The sequence below is a fragment of the Leptodactylus fuscus genome, chromosome 6 (assembly GCF_031893055.1).
Source record: "Leptodactylus fuscus isolate aLepFus1 chromosome 6, aLepFus1.hap2, whole genome shotgun sequence".
NCBI classification, from domain to species: domain Eukaryota; kingdom Metazoa; phylum Chordata; class Amphibia; order Anura; family Leptodactylidae; genus Leptodactylus; species Leptodactylus fuscus.
In genome coordinates, this window is record NC_134270.1 from 169116396 (window position 1) to 169134611 (window position 18216).

At 43.2% G+C, this 18216-nt stretch overlaps 1 protein-coding gene across 4 annotated transcripts in view; it reads left to right on the top strand.

Annotated features, from left to right (window-relative positions):
- The window catches only part of LOC142209013 (beta-1,4-galactosyltransferase 3-like), a 49231-nt gene extending 31494 nt beyond the window's left edge, over positions 1-17737 (top strand). For all 4 annotated transcript variants that reach the window (XM_075277946.1, XM_075277949.1, XM_075277948.1 and 1 more), the window contains exons 3-7: positions 6960-7195; positions 8320-8507; positions 10957-11079; positions 11402-11506; positions 16768-17737. In XM_075277946.1, coding sequence (XP_075134047.1) covers positions 6960-7195; positions 8320-8507; positions 10957-11079; positions 11402-11506; positions 16768-16918 — 803 coding nt within the window. In that variant the 3' untranslated portion in view covers positions 16919-17737. The remainder of the gene's footprint in view (positions 1-6959; positions 7196-8319; positions 8508-10956; positions 11080-11401; positions 11507-16767) is intronic.
- The last annotated feature ends 479 nt before the right edge of the window (positions 17738-18216 follow it).

The following is an 18216-nucleotide window of genomic DNA, read 5'->3' on the forward strand; positions in this document are numbered from 1 at the left end:
TGACTGGCGCTGGACACTCCTAACACTTCTCACAGCTGAGGGTTTGTTACGTAGCATGAACACATCCGCAGCACAAACCTCTCCCCACCAGATATCTTGTTACAATGTTTCAGTGAAGTTCATGCATAATAAGTTTGGTCTGGTTTAGTTTAGAAGATTGTAACAAAGCTTCAGCTGTGAGAAGTAGAAGGTCTGAACGAGAATGGCCCCTTTAATACACACAGGGCCAAAAACCATAATCATTTTGGTTCCCATTGGTCAAGTGCATGGGGAGGGTCCAGAGGGTGCTGGGACCTGTAGTCCATCGCAGAGATGATCCTGATGAGGCACAGTCTGATTATTTTGCAATGTTTGCTCACCGGGAACATCGCTTGTTCCAGTTTCATTGTCAGTGTCATTGGGCCGGTCCTGTTTATTTTACAAGGTGAAATACCTCCACATTGTGCGGGCTTCCAAAGGTCGTGCCTGTGCTGGGCGGGCTCGGGGACTTATGTTTGTCCTTTTGTTTTTTGGTTTTTTTTTTCTGTTTGCAGTATTTGTGTATTTAAGTGTGGGTGGGTGTTTGGGGGGCACATGATGGTCAGGGCACCCTAATATCAAGGCTGACTACCTGGACTTCCTCCTGATCATGGTGCTGAGCGCTTTCCTTATGATCTCCTCTCCTCCTTTCCTCTCCTCTCATTTTCTCTCCTATTGTTTTTCTTTTCCTTTCTTCTTTTCTCCTTTCCTTTGCTCTCCTCCTCTCCTTTTTTACCCCTTTTGCTCTTCTCCTTTTTTCTCCTTTTTTCCTTCACTCTCCTCTTCTCCTTTTTTTTTTCTTTTGCTCTTCTCTTCTCCCTTTTTCCTTCGCTCTCCTCTTCTCTTTTTTATCCTTTGCTCTTCTCCTTTTTTTTTTTTTTCCTTTTTCTCCTTTCCCCTTTTGCTCTTCTCTTCTTTTTTTCTTTTGCTCTCCTTTTTCTCCTTTTTTTCCCTTTTGCTCTCCTCTTCTCCTTTTTTCCACTTTGCTTTTCTTTTCTTTTTTTTTTCCTTCGCTCTCCTCTTCTCCTTTTTTTTTTTCCCTTTTGCTCTTCTCCTTTTTTTTCCTTTGCTCTTCTTTTACTCTTTTTTCCTTTGCTCTCATCTTCTCCTTTTTTCCTTTTGCTCTTCTCTTCTCCTTTTTTTTTTCTTTTGCTCTCCTTTTTCTCTTTTTTTTCCTTTGCTCTTTTTTCTCTTTTTTTTTCCTTTGCTCTTCTTTTTCTCTTTTTTCCTTTGCTCTCCTCTTCTCCTTTTTTCCTTTTGCTCTTCTCTTCTCCTTTTTTTTTCCTTTGCTCTTCTTTTACTCTTTTTTCCTTTGCTCTCATCTTCTCCTTTTTTCCCCTTTGCTTTTTCTTTTTTCCTTCGCTTTCCTCTTCTCCTTTTTTTACCTTTTGCTCTTCTCTTCTTCTTTTTTTTCCTTTGCTCTCCTCTTCTCCTTTTTTCCTTTTGCTCTTCTCTTCTCCTTTTTTTTTTCTTTTGCTCTCCTTTTTCTCTTTTTTTTCCTTTGCTCTTTTTTCTCTTTTTTTTTCCTTTGCTCTTCTTTTTCTCTTTTTTCCTTTGCTCTCCTCTTCTCCTTTTTTTTCCCTTTTGCTCTTCTCTTTTCCTTTTTTTTTTCCTTTTCTCTCCTTTTTCTCTTTTTCCTTTGCGCTCCTCTTCTCCATTTTTTCCCTTTGCTCTCCTCTCCTATTTTTCCTTTTCCTTTGCTCTCTTCCTTTCTTCTTTGTTTTCCTCTCCAGACTGACCTTTGCTTTATTTACCTTCTCACCAGTCTCACACACAGATTCATGCCGATAAGATCTGATCCACCTCAATCCCTGCTAACTACAGTATAGTCTCATCCCTAGGCTATACCATTACTTTTTGATCAATGAAGGTCCATCCTTTGGGACCCCCACCTAGTCCTGAAAAGGGAGTAGAGTTGCATCTTGGCAACCTGTCTGTACAGAGAACAGGGAAGGCGGCTGCAGTTCCGCAGAAAACATGATGCAGCACAACCACACCCCAAATAATGGTTTAGCCTAGCTATGGAAATGCCACTTTAAATGTTGCTTAAAGGGATTTTCCTTACTGGGTACAAAAAAAATCTCTTAAAAAAAAAAAAAAAAAAAAAGGTTCCTTAACTCTTTGTTTCCCTCGGCTGTTCCAGCTGCACAGCTCCGGTCTCTGGTGCTCCAGTGATGACATCATCAGTTACCACTCCACTCCAGCTAATCATTGGCCGAGCTAGTCGGTGACATCATTGCTGTAGCTTCAGAAACTGAGCCCATCAGAAAGCAACTGTGACAAGTCTCAGCTGTAAGGAGGAGTTTCCTCTTCAAGTTTGCAGAATGTTCAGTATTTGTGTAACTTCTTACAAAGTGACGTAAGGCTGGAGGACCCCCACGATAGGCGCGCTGTGCAGCTCCAAGTGATCACAAAGATCCAGAATTTCTAACTTCTAACTTTTCTGTGCATTCTCTATTGACAGTCTATGGACGTTCTCATCTTGGGGGCCCTTTAAGCCTCCAGTCCTGCTGGATCAATAATCTAGGGCTGTAGGTGGCCGCTCCTGGCACCGCTTATCCTTCTGCCCCAGGATCACACGGCGCTGGCTCCAGGAGATCAGCTTGTGAGCTCGCTGACCCAGGGACTGGCACTGCGTACATAATGGGTGATAAAGAGAAGACCTCACCATCGTAGACATTGTCAATACTATATAAAGTTCCATCCAGACACTGCAAGTCAGATCAAATATTTGCAGAAGTTCCTTAGTGTCTGGAGTTCTCATATGGAGCCCTGGCCAAGTGCCCTGACTCCCAGCGTGTGCCAACCCCAATACCGAGCACTGGGGAACCGAAATCAGGACTGCCAGGTGCGGGGAGTGACGTCTGGTACATTGTGTATTTAGGTGGAGGTGACATTGTAACCTACAGTTAGTCTAATGTTACCGAGGACTCTTTCCTCCGCCCCTCACCTCTGACCATGGAGAACCAGCACATTAAAGGGATATTCCAACGAACATAACCATTGTAAAATTTGTAGATAATTAAAAGTTAAAAATGTTTGCCAATATAAAAAATCTAAAAATTTTGCAGAGTTTTAAAGATTTTCACTAAATATCTTGTGGTCACAGTCTGTTGTCTTGATTTCTTGACAGTGGATACGACCATTAATGCAGGACCGTTCTAAGGTCATAAAATCAGCCATGATGTCCTTATTGTGGTCAGGTTATCTTCTCATACATGTAGTGTCCTCCTGATAACCAGCCATGATGTCCTTATTGTGGTCAGGTTATCTTCTCATACATGTAGTGTCCTCCTGATAACCAGCCATGATGTCCTTATTGTGGTCAGGTTATCTTCTCATACATGTAGTGTCCTCCTGATAACCAGCCATGATGTCCTTATTGTGGTCAGGTTATCTTCTCATACATGTAGTGTCCTCCTGATAACCAGCCATGATGTCCTTATTGTGGTCGGGTTATCTTCTCATACATGTAGTGTCCTCTCCTGACAACCAGCCATGATGTCCTTATTGTGGTCCCGTTATCTTCTCATACATGTAGTGTCCTCTCCTGATAACCAGCCATGATGTCCTTATTGTGGTCCCGTTATCTACTCATACATGTAGTGTCCTCTCCTGATAACCAGCCATGATGTCCTTATTGTGGTCCCGTTATCTTCTCATACATGTAGTGCCCCCTCCTGATAACCAGCCATGATGTCCTTATTGTGGTCAGGTTATCTTCTCATACATGTAGTGTCCTCCTGATAACCAGCCATGATGTCCTTATTGTGGTCGGGTTATCTTCTCATACATGTAGTGTCCTCTCCTGATAACCAGCCATGATGTCCTTATTGTGGTAAGGTTATCTTCTCATACATGTAGTGCCCCCTCCTGATAACTAGCCATGATGTCCTTATTGTGGTCGGGTTATCTTCTCATACATGTAGTGTCCTCCTGATAACCAGCCATGATGTCCTTATTGTGGTCAGGTTATCTTCTCATACATGTAGTGTCCTCCTGATAACCAGCCATGATGTCCTTATTGTGGTCAGGTAATCTTCTCATACATGTAGTGTCCTCCTGATAACCAGCCATGATGTCCTTATTGTGGTCAGGTTATCTTCTCATACATGTAGTGTCCTCCTGATAATCAGCCATGATGTCCTTATTGTGGTCGGGTTATCTTCTCATACATGTAGTGTCCTCCTGATAACCAGCCATGATGTCCTTATTGTGGTCAGGTTATCTTCTCATACATGTAGTGTCCTCCTGATAACCAGCCATGATGTCCTTATTGTGGTCAGGTTATCCTCTCATACATGTAGTGTCCTCCTGATAACCAGCCATGATGTCCTTATTGTGGTCGGGTTATCTTCTCATACATGTAGTGTCTAGAGGGCAGCATCCTTAATATCATGCATATCAAAGTTGACCAAGGCACCATTTTCCCGGTGGTGCATGGGTGCTGCCATTTTCTCTGCCATCGCCGAGCGGGCGGGCAGCGGAGACGCGATTCTACTGATCCCAATGCAGATAGGGAATGTGAGATATGTAATGTGCTGACACCCCTGAGACGCCCACACGTTGTAAGTGTGAATGAATTATCGCTCTGCTACTGGAGTGTAATAGAGGGGCGCATCTTATACTAAAATCTGACCTCAATAGATCCAAGCATTGATAATAAAACGTGGGCTCTGTGATGTGTTGATATTAAGCACACCTATCATTATCCGAGTGTGCGCCCCAAACAGTCACAGATCAGGAACAACGCGTCACTGTGAACTCCCTTCTAATTAAGTGCAGGGCGGCCACTCATTAGGAGAGGTGTATAGTATCCACACCCTTATTGTGACTGATACATTAGGGGCCCAATATTGCCCAATTTTAACAGAATTTATTTAAAGTGATGTTTTAATCATTTCATTTTGGGGGGCACTTCATTTGTTTATACTAAATTCATTGGTAGTCCCAGATCCAGTAATGTAATGTATGTACACAGTGACTGCACCAGCAGATTAGTGAGTGCAGCTCTGGAGTATAATACAGGATGTAACTCAGGATCAGTACAGGATAAGTAATGTAATGTATGTACACAGTGACTGTACCAGCAGAATAGTGAGTGCAGCTCTGGAGTATAATACAGGATAAGTAATGTAATGTATGTACACAGTGACTGCACCAGCAGAATAGTGAGCGCAGCTCTGGAGTATAATACAGGATAAGTAATGTAATGTATGTACACAGGGACTGCACCAGCAGAATAGTGAGCGCAGCTCTGGAGTATAATACAGGATAAGTAATGTAATGTATGTACACAGGGACTGCACCAGCAGAATAGTGAGCGCAGCTCTGGAGTATAATACAGGATAAGTAATGTAATGTATGTACACAGTGACTGTACCTGCAGAATAGTGAGTGCAGCTCTGGAGTATAATACAGGATAAGTAATGTAATGTATGTACACAGTGACTGTACCTGCAGAATAGTGAGTGCAGCTCTGGAGTATAATACAGGATAAGTAATGTAATGTATGTACACAGTGACTGTACCTGCAGAATAGTGAGTGCAGCTCTGGAGTATAATACAGGATAAGTAATGTAATGTATGTACACAGTGACTGTACCAGCAGAATAGTGAGCGCAGCTCTGGAGTATAATACAGGATAAGTAATGTAATGTATGTACACGGTGACTGCACCAGCAGAATAGTGAGCGCAGCTCTGGAGTATAATACAGGATAAGTAATGTAATGTATGTACACAGTGACTGTACCAGCAGAATAGTGAGCGCAGCTCTGGAGTATAATACAGGTTGTCTTTATGTATACGTTGGCTCATAAAAGTGGAGCCTACAGTTAATTTCAGCAAAATGTTCTCAGTATAACTCTATAAAGCCCCCTCTTCTCCGCCCTTAGTGGTATCTGCCTTTGGGGTGGTCCAGTTGCTAGGGGCATGTTACTGGACTTTTCCATTCATTTATGTATCCATAGTAAGCAGATTGTCAGATGGGGGGGGTCTGTCCTGCTATAACGTCCTCATCTCAGACTCTCTATAGGTGGAGGTGTCCTATAAGAGATGGCACCTTCTTTGGCCGGCACGTTGGCCTTGCGTTGCACATTGGCTCCTGTCACCTGTAATAAGATGTCTCCTTCTCTCTCTCCTGGCCGTCAGCGCCGTGAGGTTTTATTAATGGAGTCCTTATCGACACATCTTATGTAAAGTTTTCTTTTTCCTTTCCTTCCTGATCACTGAGAACTTCTGAAGAAGTGTGTCAGAGGTGAATCCTCCCCTCCCCCTTCTTCCTAACCTCTATTAGCCCCACCCAACACTCCGGTTGCCTTATTACCTGTTGGCGCCTGTTCATATTGAATTCCTACAACCCTGACTGCAGCCAAAACACATCAAGGAGATGAGTGTAAGTAATGGCTGCGATAATGTCAGCGGTCATAAAACGGCCTAATTGTCCTAATATGCGGGGGCGCTATAATAAAGCGACCCACAGGACTGCGATCGGCATTGTCCTAATCCTCATATACATTGTCATAGAACGGCAATGCTGGTCTGTCTTCTACTCCAGTGCCTTCCACAGCAGCAGCGAGGATTGACTCTGGCTTTACATTCTCATTCACCCCTTGCTGACGGCTAGGGGTCGTAGTTCTCGCCCAGTCAGAGACCACGGGTACTTGGCATGTCCTGGAGTAGAGACCGGTGCGGGAGACGCGGAACAGCAGCGTGCATGCAGCAATTGTGACTGCAGCTCTGGATGTGACTGGAGTATTAGTAATGTAGGAGAGGCTCACAAGACCACCCTTATCAGATCATACACCGCTTCTACAATGATAGGTCCCATCTTGATGTGGAATTTTGAATGCTGCTTTGGAAGGGAGTGGAGAACCATGCACCTTTCAAGTTAATAATCGCAATCTACAGTACTGACCAGGCTGCCTCTTCTTGTTTCCAGGAGGACCTATCCGAGTCCAGTTGCCAGAGGTCTTGACACTTGAAGACGTGGTCCACAAGAACCCATATGTGACCAAAGGAGGCCGATACAAGCCCCCTGACTGCGAGTCTAACCATAAGACGGCCATCATCATCCCTCACCGCAACCGGGAGCAGCACCTTAAGTATCTCTTGTATTACCTGCACCCCTTCCTGCAGAGGCAGCAGCTCAACTACGGCATCTACATCATCCATCAGGTACAGATCTGGACGCCCTCCCCCCATATGATAACACCAGGCATTGATATCTGACCCTCCTTGTTGGTTACAGGGGTATTCCAGGACTGCAATATTGACCCTCGTCACTTCTTACCAAGCACAGCGCCGTACAGTACACAGTGGCTGTGCTTAGTATTGCAACTTGACCCAATTCATTCCAATGAGGCTGAGCTACAGCATGGTCATGTGGCCAATGGACGTGAGAAGTGGTGTTCAATATCATAGTCCTAGGATACCCCTTTAAGAAAGGGAATGGTCCTGAGCTGGGGAATCTCTCCTCCAGAGATGTCAGGTTACTTCCATTTTTTCCATTCGGTACACATGCATGCTCGGCGGAGCCCAGAATGCATGTGTGTAGGACGACCTGTAGAGATGGCTACATGACTACATAGCTTATGTATAGGAGGTGGAATCTGTAATGGAAAGGAGCTATCTCATGTTTGGTCCCTGCCATACATGGTCATTCCAAGAGCCTGGCCGAGCATGCATGTGTTATGAGCAGGGAAAGAGTCGTAGTCCACTGCCAGACCACTCTGGAAGAAGCTTATCTCCCTTGAGAAGAAGATGAAATCCAGCAGCTCGACCCTTCTTCCCTCCATCCTCTATTGTAGGAGGGGGAAACTTGCACCCTCAGCCAAGTAAGGTAGACATGTCTATGAGCGGCCAACAGGAATAGCCGAGGGATAGATAAGTGTTCAGACAACAGCCTTCTAAGACGTACACACTGTGTAACCCAAGTTAACCATAGACACCTGATACCCCGGTGTCTCCGATAGCCGGCAGACTTCCCGTCTCTGCACTGTCAGATGTTCCGCTCCCGTGTGGCCGTCGGCGATGCTGCGGTGTACTCGCGCAGGATTATTTTACACTCTACGTGTCCTCCAAATAGTTTAATAGTATTGCTATAAATAGATACGTCCTCGCCTCTCGTAAATCTCAGCGGGGCTCATAAACATATGGGCAGATGTGGCTGTCCTGTAAAAACTAGAGATAAGCGGTAAGAGCCGGAGTAGCAGCCGCTTATCACCTGTCTAGAAGTGTACGTGCCACCGCCCCATGATGTCGGGGCTCCTCTCTTGACCCATGCCCTCTTCTGTTTCCAGGCAGGTAATTACACCTTCAATCGGGCAAAGCTGCTGAACATCGGCTTTAAGGAAGCGATGAAGGACGAGGATTGGGACTGCATGTTCTTCCACGACGTAGATCTCATTCCCGAGGACGATCGCAACTTGTACATCTGCGACAGGTTCCCAAAGCACGCGTCCATCGCCATGGACAAGTTCGGATACAAGTATGTGCAATGGTTTAGGGGGGCAGCCAATGGGAGAGATCCCTTTTAAAGAAGACTTTTCACCACCTCCACCAAATGTGTCCTTTAATAGATGCCGCTCCACTGATTCCAGCGCAGTTGGAATTTTTTCTGTAGTCCCCACCATTCCCCGGCAATCGCTTTTATTACTTTCAGCACAGTAATGCCCTCTGCTGTCGAGTGGGCGGTCCTAGACAGGAGCAGAGTGTCAGGCACCGCCCACCCGACAGCAGAGAGCACGACTGTGCTAAAAGTAACAGACGTGTTTGCTCGGGAACGGTGAAGACTACAGAAAAAATTCCAACTGGGCTGGAATCGGCAGAGAAGCGTCTATTGAAGGATGTAAAAAGACGGAGGTGATGAGAGACACCCTTTAAATAGTACGACTTGTACTCAGGAATTCCTCTCTGTCATCCATCTGTCCATGAACAGATCATGTGACACCATTGTAAACTGTGAAAGAATGCAAATGGAGAAAAAGTAAAGGCTGTTAGGACTAGACGGAACTTTCCGTGATATTATTCTGCTTTATTTACACAGGACTGGGAAATCCCTTTAAAGGGATTCTACCATTAAACTACTTTTTTTTTTTCTAATTACTACGTCGGAATAGCCTTAAGAAAGGCTATTCGTGTCCTACCTTTAGACGTGGTCTCCGCCGCGCCGTTCCGTAGAAATACCGGTTTTAAATTGTATGCAAATGAGCTCTCTGCAGCAATGAAGGCGGGCCCCAGCGCTGAAAGGCCAATGAGCTCATCCCCATTGCTGCCCGAGAGCACTTTCCTGCGCCGCCTCCTTCTTCTGCAGCAACTCCGCCTCTTCTGGCTTCTCTTGCTCTTGTAGTTCTATACAGGAGCAGAGAGGCCACCCCAAAATGGCCGGCGGCCGGCTCCTGTATTGAACTGCAAGAGCGGCTACCCAAAAATGGCCGCCGGCTATTTTTGGGTAGCCGCTCTTGCAGTTCAATACAGGAGCTGGTGGCCATTTTGGGGTGGCCTCTCTATGCTCCTCTATAGAACTACTAGAGCAAGAGAAGCCAGAAGAGGCGGAGTTGCTTCAGAAGAAGGAGGCTATTTTTGGGTAGTCGCTCTTGCAGTTCAATACAGGAGCCAGCCGGTGGCCATTTTTGGGTAGCCGCTCTTGCAGTTCAATACAGGAGCCGGCCATTTTGGGGTGGCCTCTCTATGCTCCTGTATAGAACTACAAGAGCAAGAGAAGCCAGAAGAGGCGGAGTTGCTGCAGAACAAGGAGGAGGCGCAGGAAAGAGCTCTCGGGCAGCAATGGGGATGCGCTCGTCGGCCTTTCAGCGCTGGGGCCCGCCCTCATTGCTGCGGAGAGCTCATTTGCATACCGGTTAAAACCAGTATTTCTACGGGACGGCGCGGCGGAGACCACGTCTAAAGGTAGGAGACGAATAGCCTTTCTTAAGGCTATTCCGACGTGGTAATTAGAAAAAAAAAGTAGTTTAACGGTAGAATCCCTTTAAGAACGATGAAACTAAGGTTACATTCACCTCTGCATTGGGTATTGTAGTCACTGGGGTCCGTACGGCTCCATTGCCTGCCCAGATGGGTCTTAAAGGGGTATGCCAAGTTCATATCACCTCTCGTGACATATCTGGTGTAGTAAATCCTTATATTCCACATTAATTGGCCATTCTGAAGTATCTTCTGTTACAACTCTGTGGCGTTACTCTGTTGTTCCTCCTGGAAGTTTGTTCAAATTTGTCAGCTGGTTAGGAGTGTGTCACTCACTTTTACCTACGGAACATGGCAAGCGCCGTTTATAAATGTAGTCATACATTTCCAGGAGGAATAACAGAGGAACAGCACAATGCAGGCTTAAAGGATGCTCAGAATTGTATCAGGAGTGAGCAGACCTTCTTAAAGGGGTTGTCTATGTATTCTCATTCAATCCAGCGTGGAGAGACGCCGTTGCGTCTTGACAGGTAGCATGTATACTCCATGGGATTTGTTAGGGCCAAGTATGCAGTTGCGTTTCCCACACACAACACTTGCCCAGCTTTTACTAAGGCCGCATATGATCTTCATCTCTTGCAAATTTTGGCCTGGCACTGTAATGGCGGGCCTATTGGTTGTCACCCAGCTTTCCCAAATACCAATCCATCTAAGATAGAAGTATAAAACCAGCATTAGCACCTGGAGTGCTAAACACCCATCTTTCCCTTGTTCCTGAATGGAAAACAACCCACACTTTAACAGATCATCCATGGCTGCATAGTCAGGCTGGCTTACATTTCAGGCATCTGGAAAAGCTGGGTTACATGCCAAGGAGACACGATGTAAAGCATCGCCAAATGGCTAGAGGTAAAGGTTTGTTTTGGCGTTCAGGAGTCTGGGAAAGCTGTGTGACAATCCAGACCTTAACTTGCCCATATTGCTAAGCTAACCCAGTGTGTTCCCCTTCACAGGTTGCCTTACAAGTCGTACTTCGGAGGGGTCTCCGCCCTCACCCCCGAACAATACATGAAGATGAATGGATTTCCTAATAACTACTGGGGGTGGGGCGGCGAGGACGACGACATCGCAGTCAGGTACATGGGGACGGCTGTGTGGGTAGTGGTTTATCTTGGCTGGGGTTCACTTGCGAAATTGTGGTCACAGCGGATTAGGTGATAGGTCTTCATCTCGTATTGTTTAGTCGTACATCAATAGGGCCAGAGTCACCGAGCAGGAAATCCCGGTCCTGAAACGTGTCAGGCGCTCTGCGTAATTGTATGACTAATATCTACAGTCACTGCAGGGGGCGCCGTCTGGTTTCTGTGATTATATCGCTTAGGTTTACAGAAATCGAATGCCGTTTTGATGGGTAGGAACGTATAGGACTTGTAACGCTGTGTTTCTCCTCCATGTCAGGGTGGCGCTCAGCGGGCAGCTAATATCTCGGCCGTCCGTACGACACGGGAAGTATAAGATGATAAAACACGGACACGACAAAGGCAACGAGCAAAATCCTAAAAGGTAAGACCAGGACCAATGACCAGGGTGTGGGGGTCTCGCTGCTCAGGACTGTCCCAGTAAAGGGGTCTCCAGTGCTCTATTTACTGACAGGCTGTGACTTGGCTGTACATAGAGATGGGCCAAGCTTGCGAGGTTTGTTTTGTGAAAGCTCATGACCCGTCTGGGCCTGTCGAGACCCTAAATTATAATAACAGTTCGTAGATGGCGAACCCTTACAAATTTCTGATACGTCCTAACCTCTCGCAGCAAACCGTTTGGCTCATCTCTAGTTGAGCCGGTCTGTCTGCTTAGCTCAGGGGATTGTCAGGGCTGGGGAAAGTTGTAACAAATCCTCAGCTGTGAGACGTATCGCACACAGGTTTTCGACATCACAAACCGTACAGGAATCTTGTGAGTCACCTATGGTGAGTACACATACTGAGAGTGGAGCATCTAGTCTTACATTGAATCCCCTGAAGTAATATCAGGGGGGCTAGCGATAACCCCCCACAGGACGCTTTCTTACACACCCTTATCAGTCCCACCCCCTTTATAAACCCAGAACGGTCCTTACAAGCTGGAAAGTTGTTCATGTGTCCAGATTGGTGTCGCTGTCTCACAAGTCACACAATACATTTCCTTCTACTCATCCTTGCCGTCCACCCTGAAGCGCAGCTGTAACCCGAGTCCCAAACCTGTACCTTATCTAAACAATGAGGGCTGTGCTAAAAATAAATCGCATACCTTGTCTGCCGCTCTGATTGTTTAGGTAATGACAAATCCTACTCATTGTTACCTGTCTGTCCTGAGCTGTATCGTACCGTGACAGGAGTAAACTCCTATGTCAGTAAGGGCGACATGCAGAAATAATAATGTGCAGTGGGAAAGTCCACGGAAACCAGATTATATGATCATTACCATATGTTGTCATAACTGAGCTATAAGGGGCAGTGTTAAAGGGAAAGTAGATTTTATATAATACTGCCCCTATCTATAAGAATATAACTACTATAATACTGCTTCTATGTACAAGAATATAACTACTATATTACTACCTCCTATGTACAAGAATATAACTACTATAATACTGCTACTATGTACAAGAATATAACTACTATAATACTACTCCTATGTACAAGAATATAACTACTATAATACTACCTCCTATGTACAAGAATATAACTACTATAATACTACTCCTATGTGCAAGAATATAACTACTATAATACTACTCCTATGTACAAGAATATAACTACTATAATACTGCTCCTATGTACAAGAATATAACTACTATAATACTGCTCCTATGTACAAGAATATAACTACTATAATACTTCCCCCTATCTGCAAGAATATAACTACTATAATACTACCTCCTATGTACAAGAATATAACTACTATAATACTACTCCTATGTACAAGAATATAACTACTATAATACTACTCCTATGTACAAGAATATAACTACTATAATACTTCCCCCTATGTGCAAGAATATAACTACTATAATACTACTCCTATGTACAAGAATATAACTACTATAATACTACTCCTATGTACAAGAATATAACTACTATAATACTACTCCTATGTACAAGAATATAACTACTATAATACTACCTCCTATGTACAAGAATATAACTACTATAATACTACTCCTATGTACAAGAATATAACTACTATATTACTACCTCCTATGTACAAGAATATAACTACTATAATACTACTCCTATGTACAAGAATATAACTACTATAATACTACTCCTATGTACAAGAATATAACTACTATAATACTACTCCTATGTACAAGAATATAACTACTATAATACTGCTCCTATGTACAAGAATATAACTACTATAATACTGCTCCTATGTACAAGAATATAACTACTATAATACTACCTCCTATGTACAAGAATATAACTACTATAATACTACTCCTATGTGCAAGAATATAACTACTATAATACTACTCCTATGTACAAGAATATAACTACTATAATACTACTCCTATGTACAAGAATATAACTACTATAATACTGCTCCTATGTACAAGAATATAACTACTATAATACTACCTCCTATGTACAAGAATATAACTACTATAATACTACTCCTATGTACAAGAATATAACTACTATAATACTACTCCTATGTACAAGAATATAACTACTATAATACTTCCCCCTATCTGCAAGAATATAACTACTATAATACTACCTCCTATGTACAAGAATATAACTACTATAATACTACTCCTATGTACAAGAATATAACTACTATAATACTACTCCTATGTACAAGAATATAACTACTATAATACTTCCCCCTATGTGCAAGAATATAACTACTATAATACTACTCCTATGTACAAGAATATAACTACTATAATACTACTCCTATGTACAAGAATATAACTACTATAATACTACTCCTATGTACAAGAATATAACTACTATAATACTACCTCCTATGTACAAGAATATAACTACTATAATACTACTCCTATGTACAAGAATATAACTACTATATTACTACCTCCTATGTACAAGAATATAACTACTATAATACTACTCCTATGTACAAGAATATAACTACTATAATACTACTCCTATGTACAAGAATATAACTACTATAATACTACTCCTATGTACAAGAATATAACTACTATAATACTGCTCCTATGTACAAGAATATAACTACTATAATACTGCTCCTATGTACAAGAATATAACTACTATAATACTACCTCCTATGTACAAGAATATAACTACTATAATACTACTCCTATGTGCAAGAATATAACTACTATAATACTACTCCTATGTACAAGAATATAACTACTATAATACTACTCCTATGTACAAGAATATAACTACTATAATACTGCTCCTATGTACAAGAATATAACTACTATAATACTACCTCCTATGTACAAGAATATAACTACTATAATACTACTCCTATGTACAAGAATATAACTACTATAATACTACTCCTATGTACAAGAATATAACTACTATAATACTTCCCCTATGTACAAGAATATAACTACTATAATACTACTCCTATGTACAAGAATATAACTACTATAATACTACTCCTATGTACAAGAATATAACTACTATAATACTACTCCTATGTACAAGAATATAACTACTATAATACTACCTCCTATGTACAAGAATATAACTACTATAATACTACTCCTATGTACAAGAATATAACTACTATATTACTACCTCCTATGTACAAGAATATAACTACTATAATACTACTCCTATGTACAAGAATATAACTACTATAATACTACTCCTATGTACAAGAATATAACTACTATAATACTACTCCTATGTACAAGAATATAACTACTATAATACTGCTCCTATGTACAAGAATATAACTACTATAATACTGCTCCTATGTACAAGAATATAACTACTATAATACTACCTCCTATGTACAAGAATATAACTACTATAATACTACTCCTATGTGCAAGAATATAACTACTATAATACTACTCCTATGTACAAGAATATAACTACTATAATACTACTCCTATGTACAAGAATATAACTACTATAATACTACCTCCTATGTACAAGAATATAACTACTATAATACTACTCCTATGTACAAGAATATAACTACTATAATACTACTCCTATGTACAAGAATATAACTACTATAATACTTCCCCCTATCTGCAAGAATATAACTACTATAATACTACCTCCTATGTACAAGAATATAACTACTATAATACTACTCCTATGTACAAGAATATAACTACTATAATACTACTCCTATGTACAAGAATATAACTACTATAATACTACTCCTATGTACAAGAATATAACTACTATAATACTACCTCCTATGTACAAGAATATAACTACTATAATACTACTCCTATGTACAAGAATATAACTACTATAATACTGCTCCTATGTACAAGAATATAACTACTATAATACTACTCCTATGTACAAGAATATAACTACTATAATACTACTCCTGGAGTCTGCTGACTGGAGCTGTAGGTATGGTGTGGGGTCTTCTGACAGGGTAGCTGTGTGAGGTTGATAGGGGAGCTGTAGGGAGGTTGTGGTGTCTGCTGACTGGAGCTGTAGGAATGGTGTGAGGTCTGCTGACAGGGTAGCTGTGTGAGTTTGTGGGGTCTTCTGACAGGGGAACTGTAGGGAGGTTGTGGAGTCTGCTGACTGGAGCTGTAGGTATGGTGTGGGGTCTTCTGACAGGGGAACTGTGTGAGGTTGTGTGGTCTTCTGATAGGTGAGCTGTAGGGAAGTTGTGGTGTCTGCTGACTGGAGCTGTAGGGATGGTGTGGGGTCTTCTGACAGGGGAACTGTAGGGAGGTTGTGGTGTCTGATGACTGGAGCTGTAGGTATGGTGTGAGGTCTGCTGACGGTAGCTGTGTGAGGTTGTGGGGTCTTCTGATAGGTGAGCTGTAGGGAGGTTGTGGTGTCTGCTGTCTGGAGCTGTAGGGATGGTGTGGGGTCTTCTGATAGGTGAGCTGTAGGGAGGTTGTGGTGTCTGCTGTCTGGAGCTGTAGGGATGGTGTGAGGTCTGCTGACAGAACAGCTGTTTTTGCTACCACAATGTGCGCAGAGTTGTTGATGTCCCCAGCAGTTGTTCTGGGCCTGTCACCTCCTATACATACCGCCCTTGTTTCTACCCCGATACATGAAGTGAGGGGCGCACATTGAGGATTGCTCGCCCTGTTCCCTTTATGGGTTGCAAAGTGCTTTGGCCCGCCCTGTAGATTTCACCTCGCATTCCTCCCGCTGATCTCTTTGTTTTGTTCTGTCCAGTATGTGAAAAATGTCGCATTAAAGGATTTACCACTCGGAGATTATACCGTTATTACCGAGATCAGGGCTCCGGCCGCTCCCTCCCCCGCCCCACGGAACAATATAGGGCATTAACCTGACACCTGACCCCCCCCCCCGGGATCACCAATCACCTGCACCAAGTCCTGCGGTAACCAGTCACATGACTTCCTATTTGGCAGGTTGGTGGTTCCCAGTTCTCACAGCTGAGGTTTTGTTACAGTTGGCATTCCTATGAACACTCAGGACTCCACACTGATTTGCATTTAGCTGCACTGATACATGGTAACAAATCTTCAGCTGTGTTTGCAGAACTAGATCAAGACAAATGTTAAGCAGTTATGAGCCTTGACCATGTCCCTCTAGCACAGGTGCACGGCGGAGGTCTGACACATTGTAACAAATCTTCTGACCACCTTCTCGTTTCAGGTTCAATCTCTTAGCCAAGACGAGACGGACTTGGAAACAAGACGGAATGAACTCGCTGCAGTATAAACTCATGTCCAAGGAGCTGCTCCCTCTCTACACCAACATCACCGTAGACATCGGCACAGACAAAGGCCTGCGGCCACACACGTGAGACCGCCCCGCTCCCCATCAACCATCTGTGCCCTATCCTCCAGGCAGAGCCCCCTCAATCGGAACCACGGGGGCGAGGCCTGACACCCGACCAGACATTGCAATAGATCAATCTATTTTCTCTATCTTTCTACTATACTGTAAGCAAGTCCTGCAAAACCAAAGATTGGATCCCGCGGCAGCCGCAACCACACCTCCTGGCCCCTAGAGGTCAGCGCACTCACACCACCCACCCGATCCCTGTAAGCCGCCAGAGGCCATGGCTGTCGTGCTGTGCAGATAGCTACGGAGCGCTTCCCCCCTCCTCCTCCGGTGCTGAGGTCTGTCCATCCCTTTGGCTCATTTCTAGAAGTGCAATTTTTGGAATTTTCTTTTTTTTTTTTTTTTTTTTCCGCTTCGGTCGGGAATCTTATCGGATCTTTGAGTGGACTGACGCGGTCAGACTTGGAGTTTCTAAAGTTTTTTTTGTTTGGGGTGGGGGGGAGGGGACGAATGGGGGGAGTTGAATGAAAAAGAAAAAAAAAATCTGAAACTTTTTATATTTTCTTGGACCTCGTAGGAACGCGAAGACACTTGAATGCAAAGGAACAATAACCAGTATTAACTTCAATCCAAAGTGCCTTATATGCCAAGATATTTTGGGGGATGTGTAGATATATGTGAAATATTGGGGGGGAGGGGGGGTTGTTTTTTTTTTATTTTAGGATCTATGCGACTGAGTCTGAGAATCACATGAATGAACTTTAGGTTATTTTTGGGGTTTTTTTGAAATGTGAAGATATTCTGAATCCTTTCTGAAATAAATAGATATATAAAGATATATATATATATACTTACAGCTGGGGCCTTGTTCTGTGCAGCCTGTCACACAGCAGGACTCTCGTCACTATTGCAGAATTCGGATAAACTGCCTGCAGTTTCGCACCGCTGGATTAAAGTATACGTAGGACGTGCTGCATATGGTCACGTGATTATATAGGTGCAGGACCGGTTATTGTAGAACCTGCTGTATATGGCCATGTGATTATATAGGTGCAGGACCTGTTACTGTAGAACCTGCTGTATATGGTCACGTGATTATATAGGTGCAGGACCGGTTATTGTAGAACCTGCTGTATATGGCCATGTGATTATATAGGTGCAGGACCTGTTACTGTAGAACCTGCTGCATATGGTCACGTGATTATATAGGTGCAGGACCGGTTATTGTAGAACCTGCTGCTTATGGTCACGTGATTATATAGGTGCAGGACCTGTTACTGTAGAACCTGCTGCATATGGTCATGTGATTATATAGGT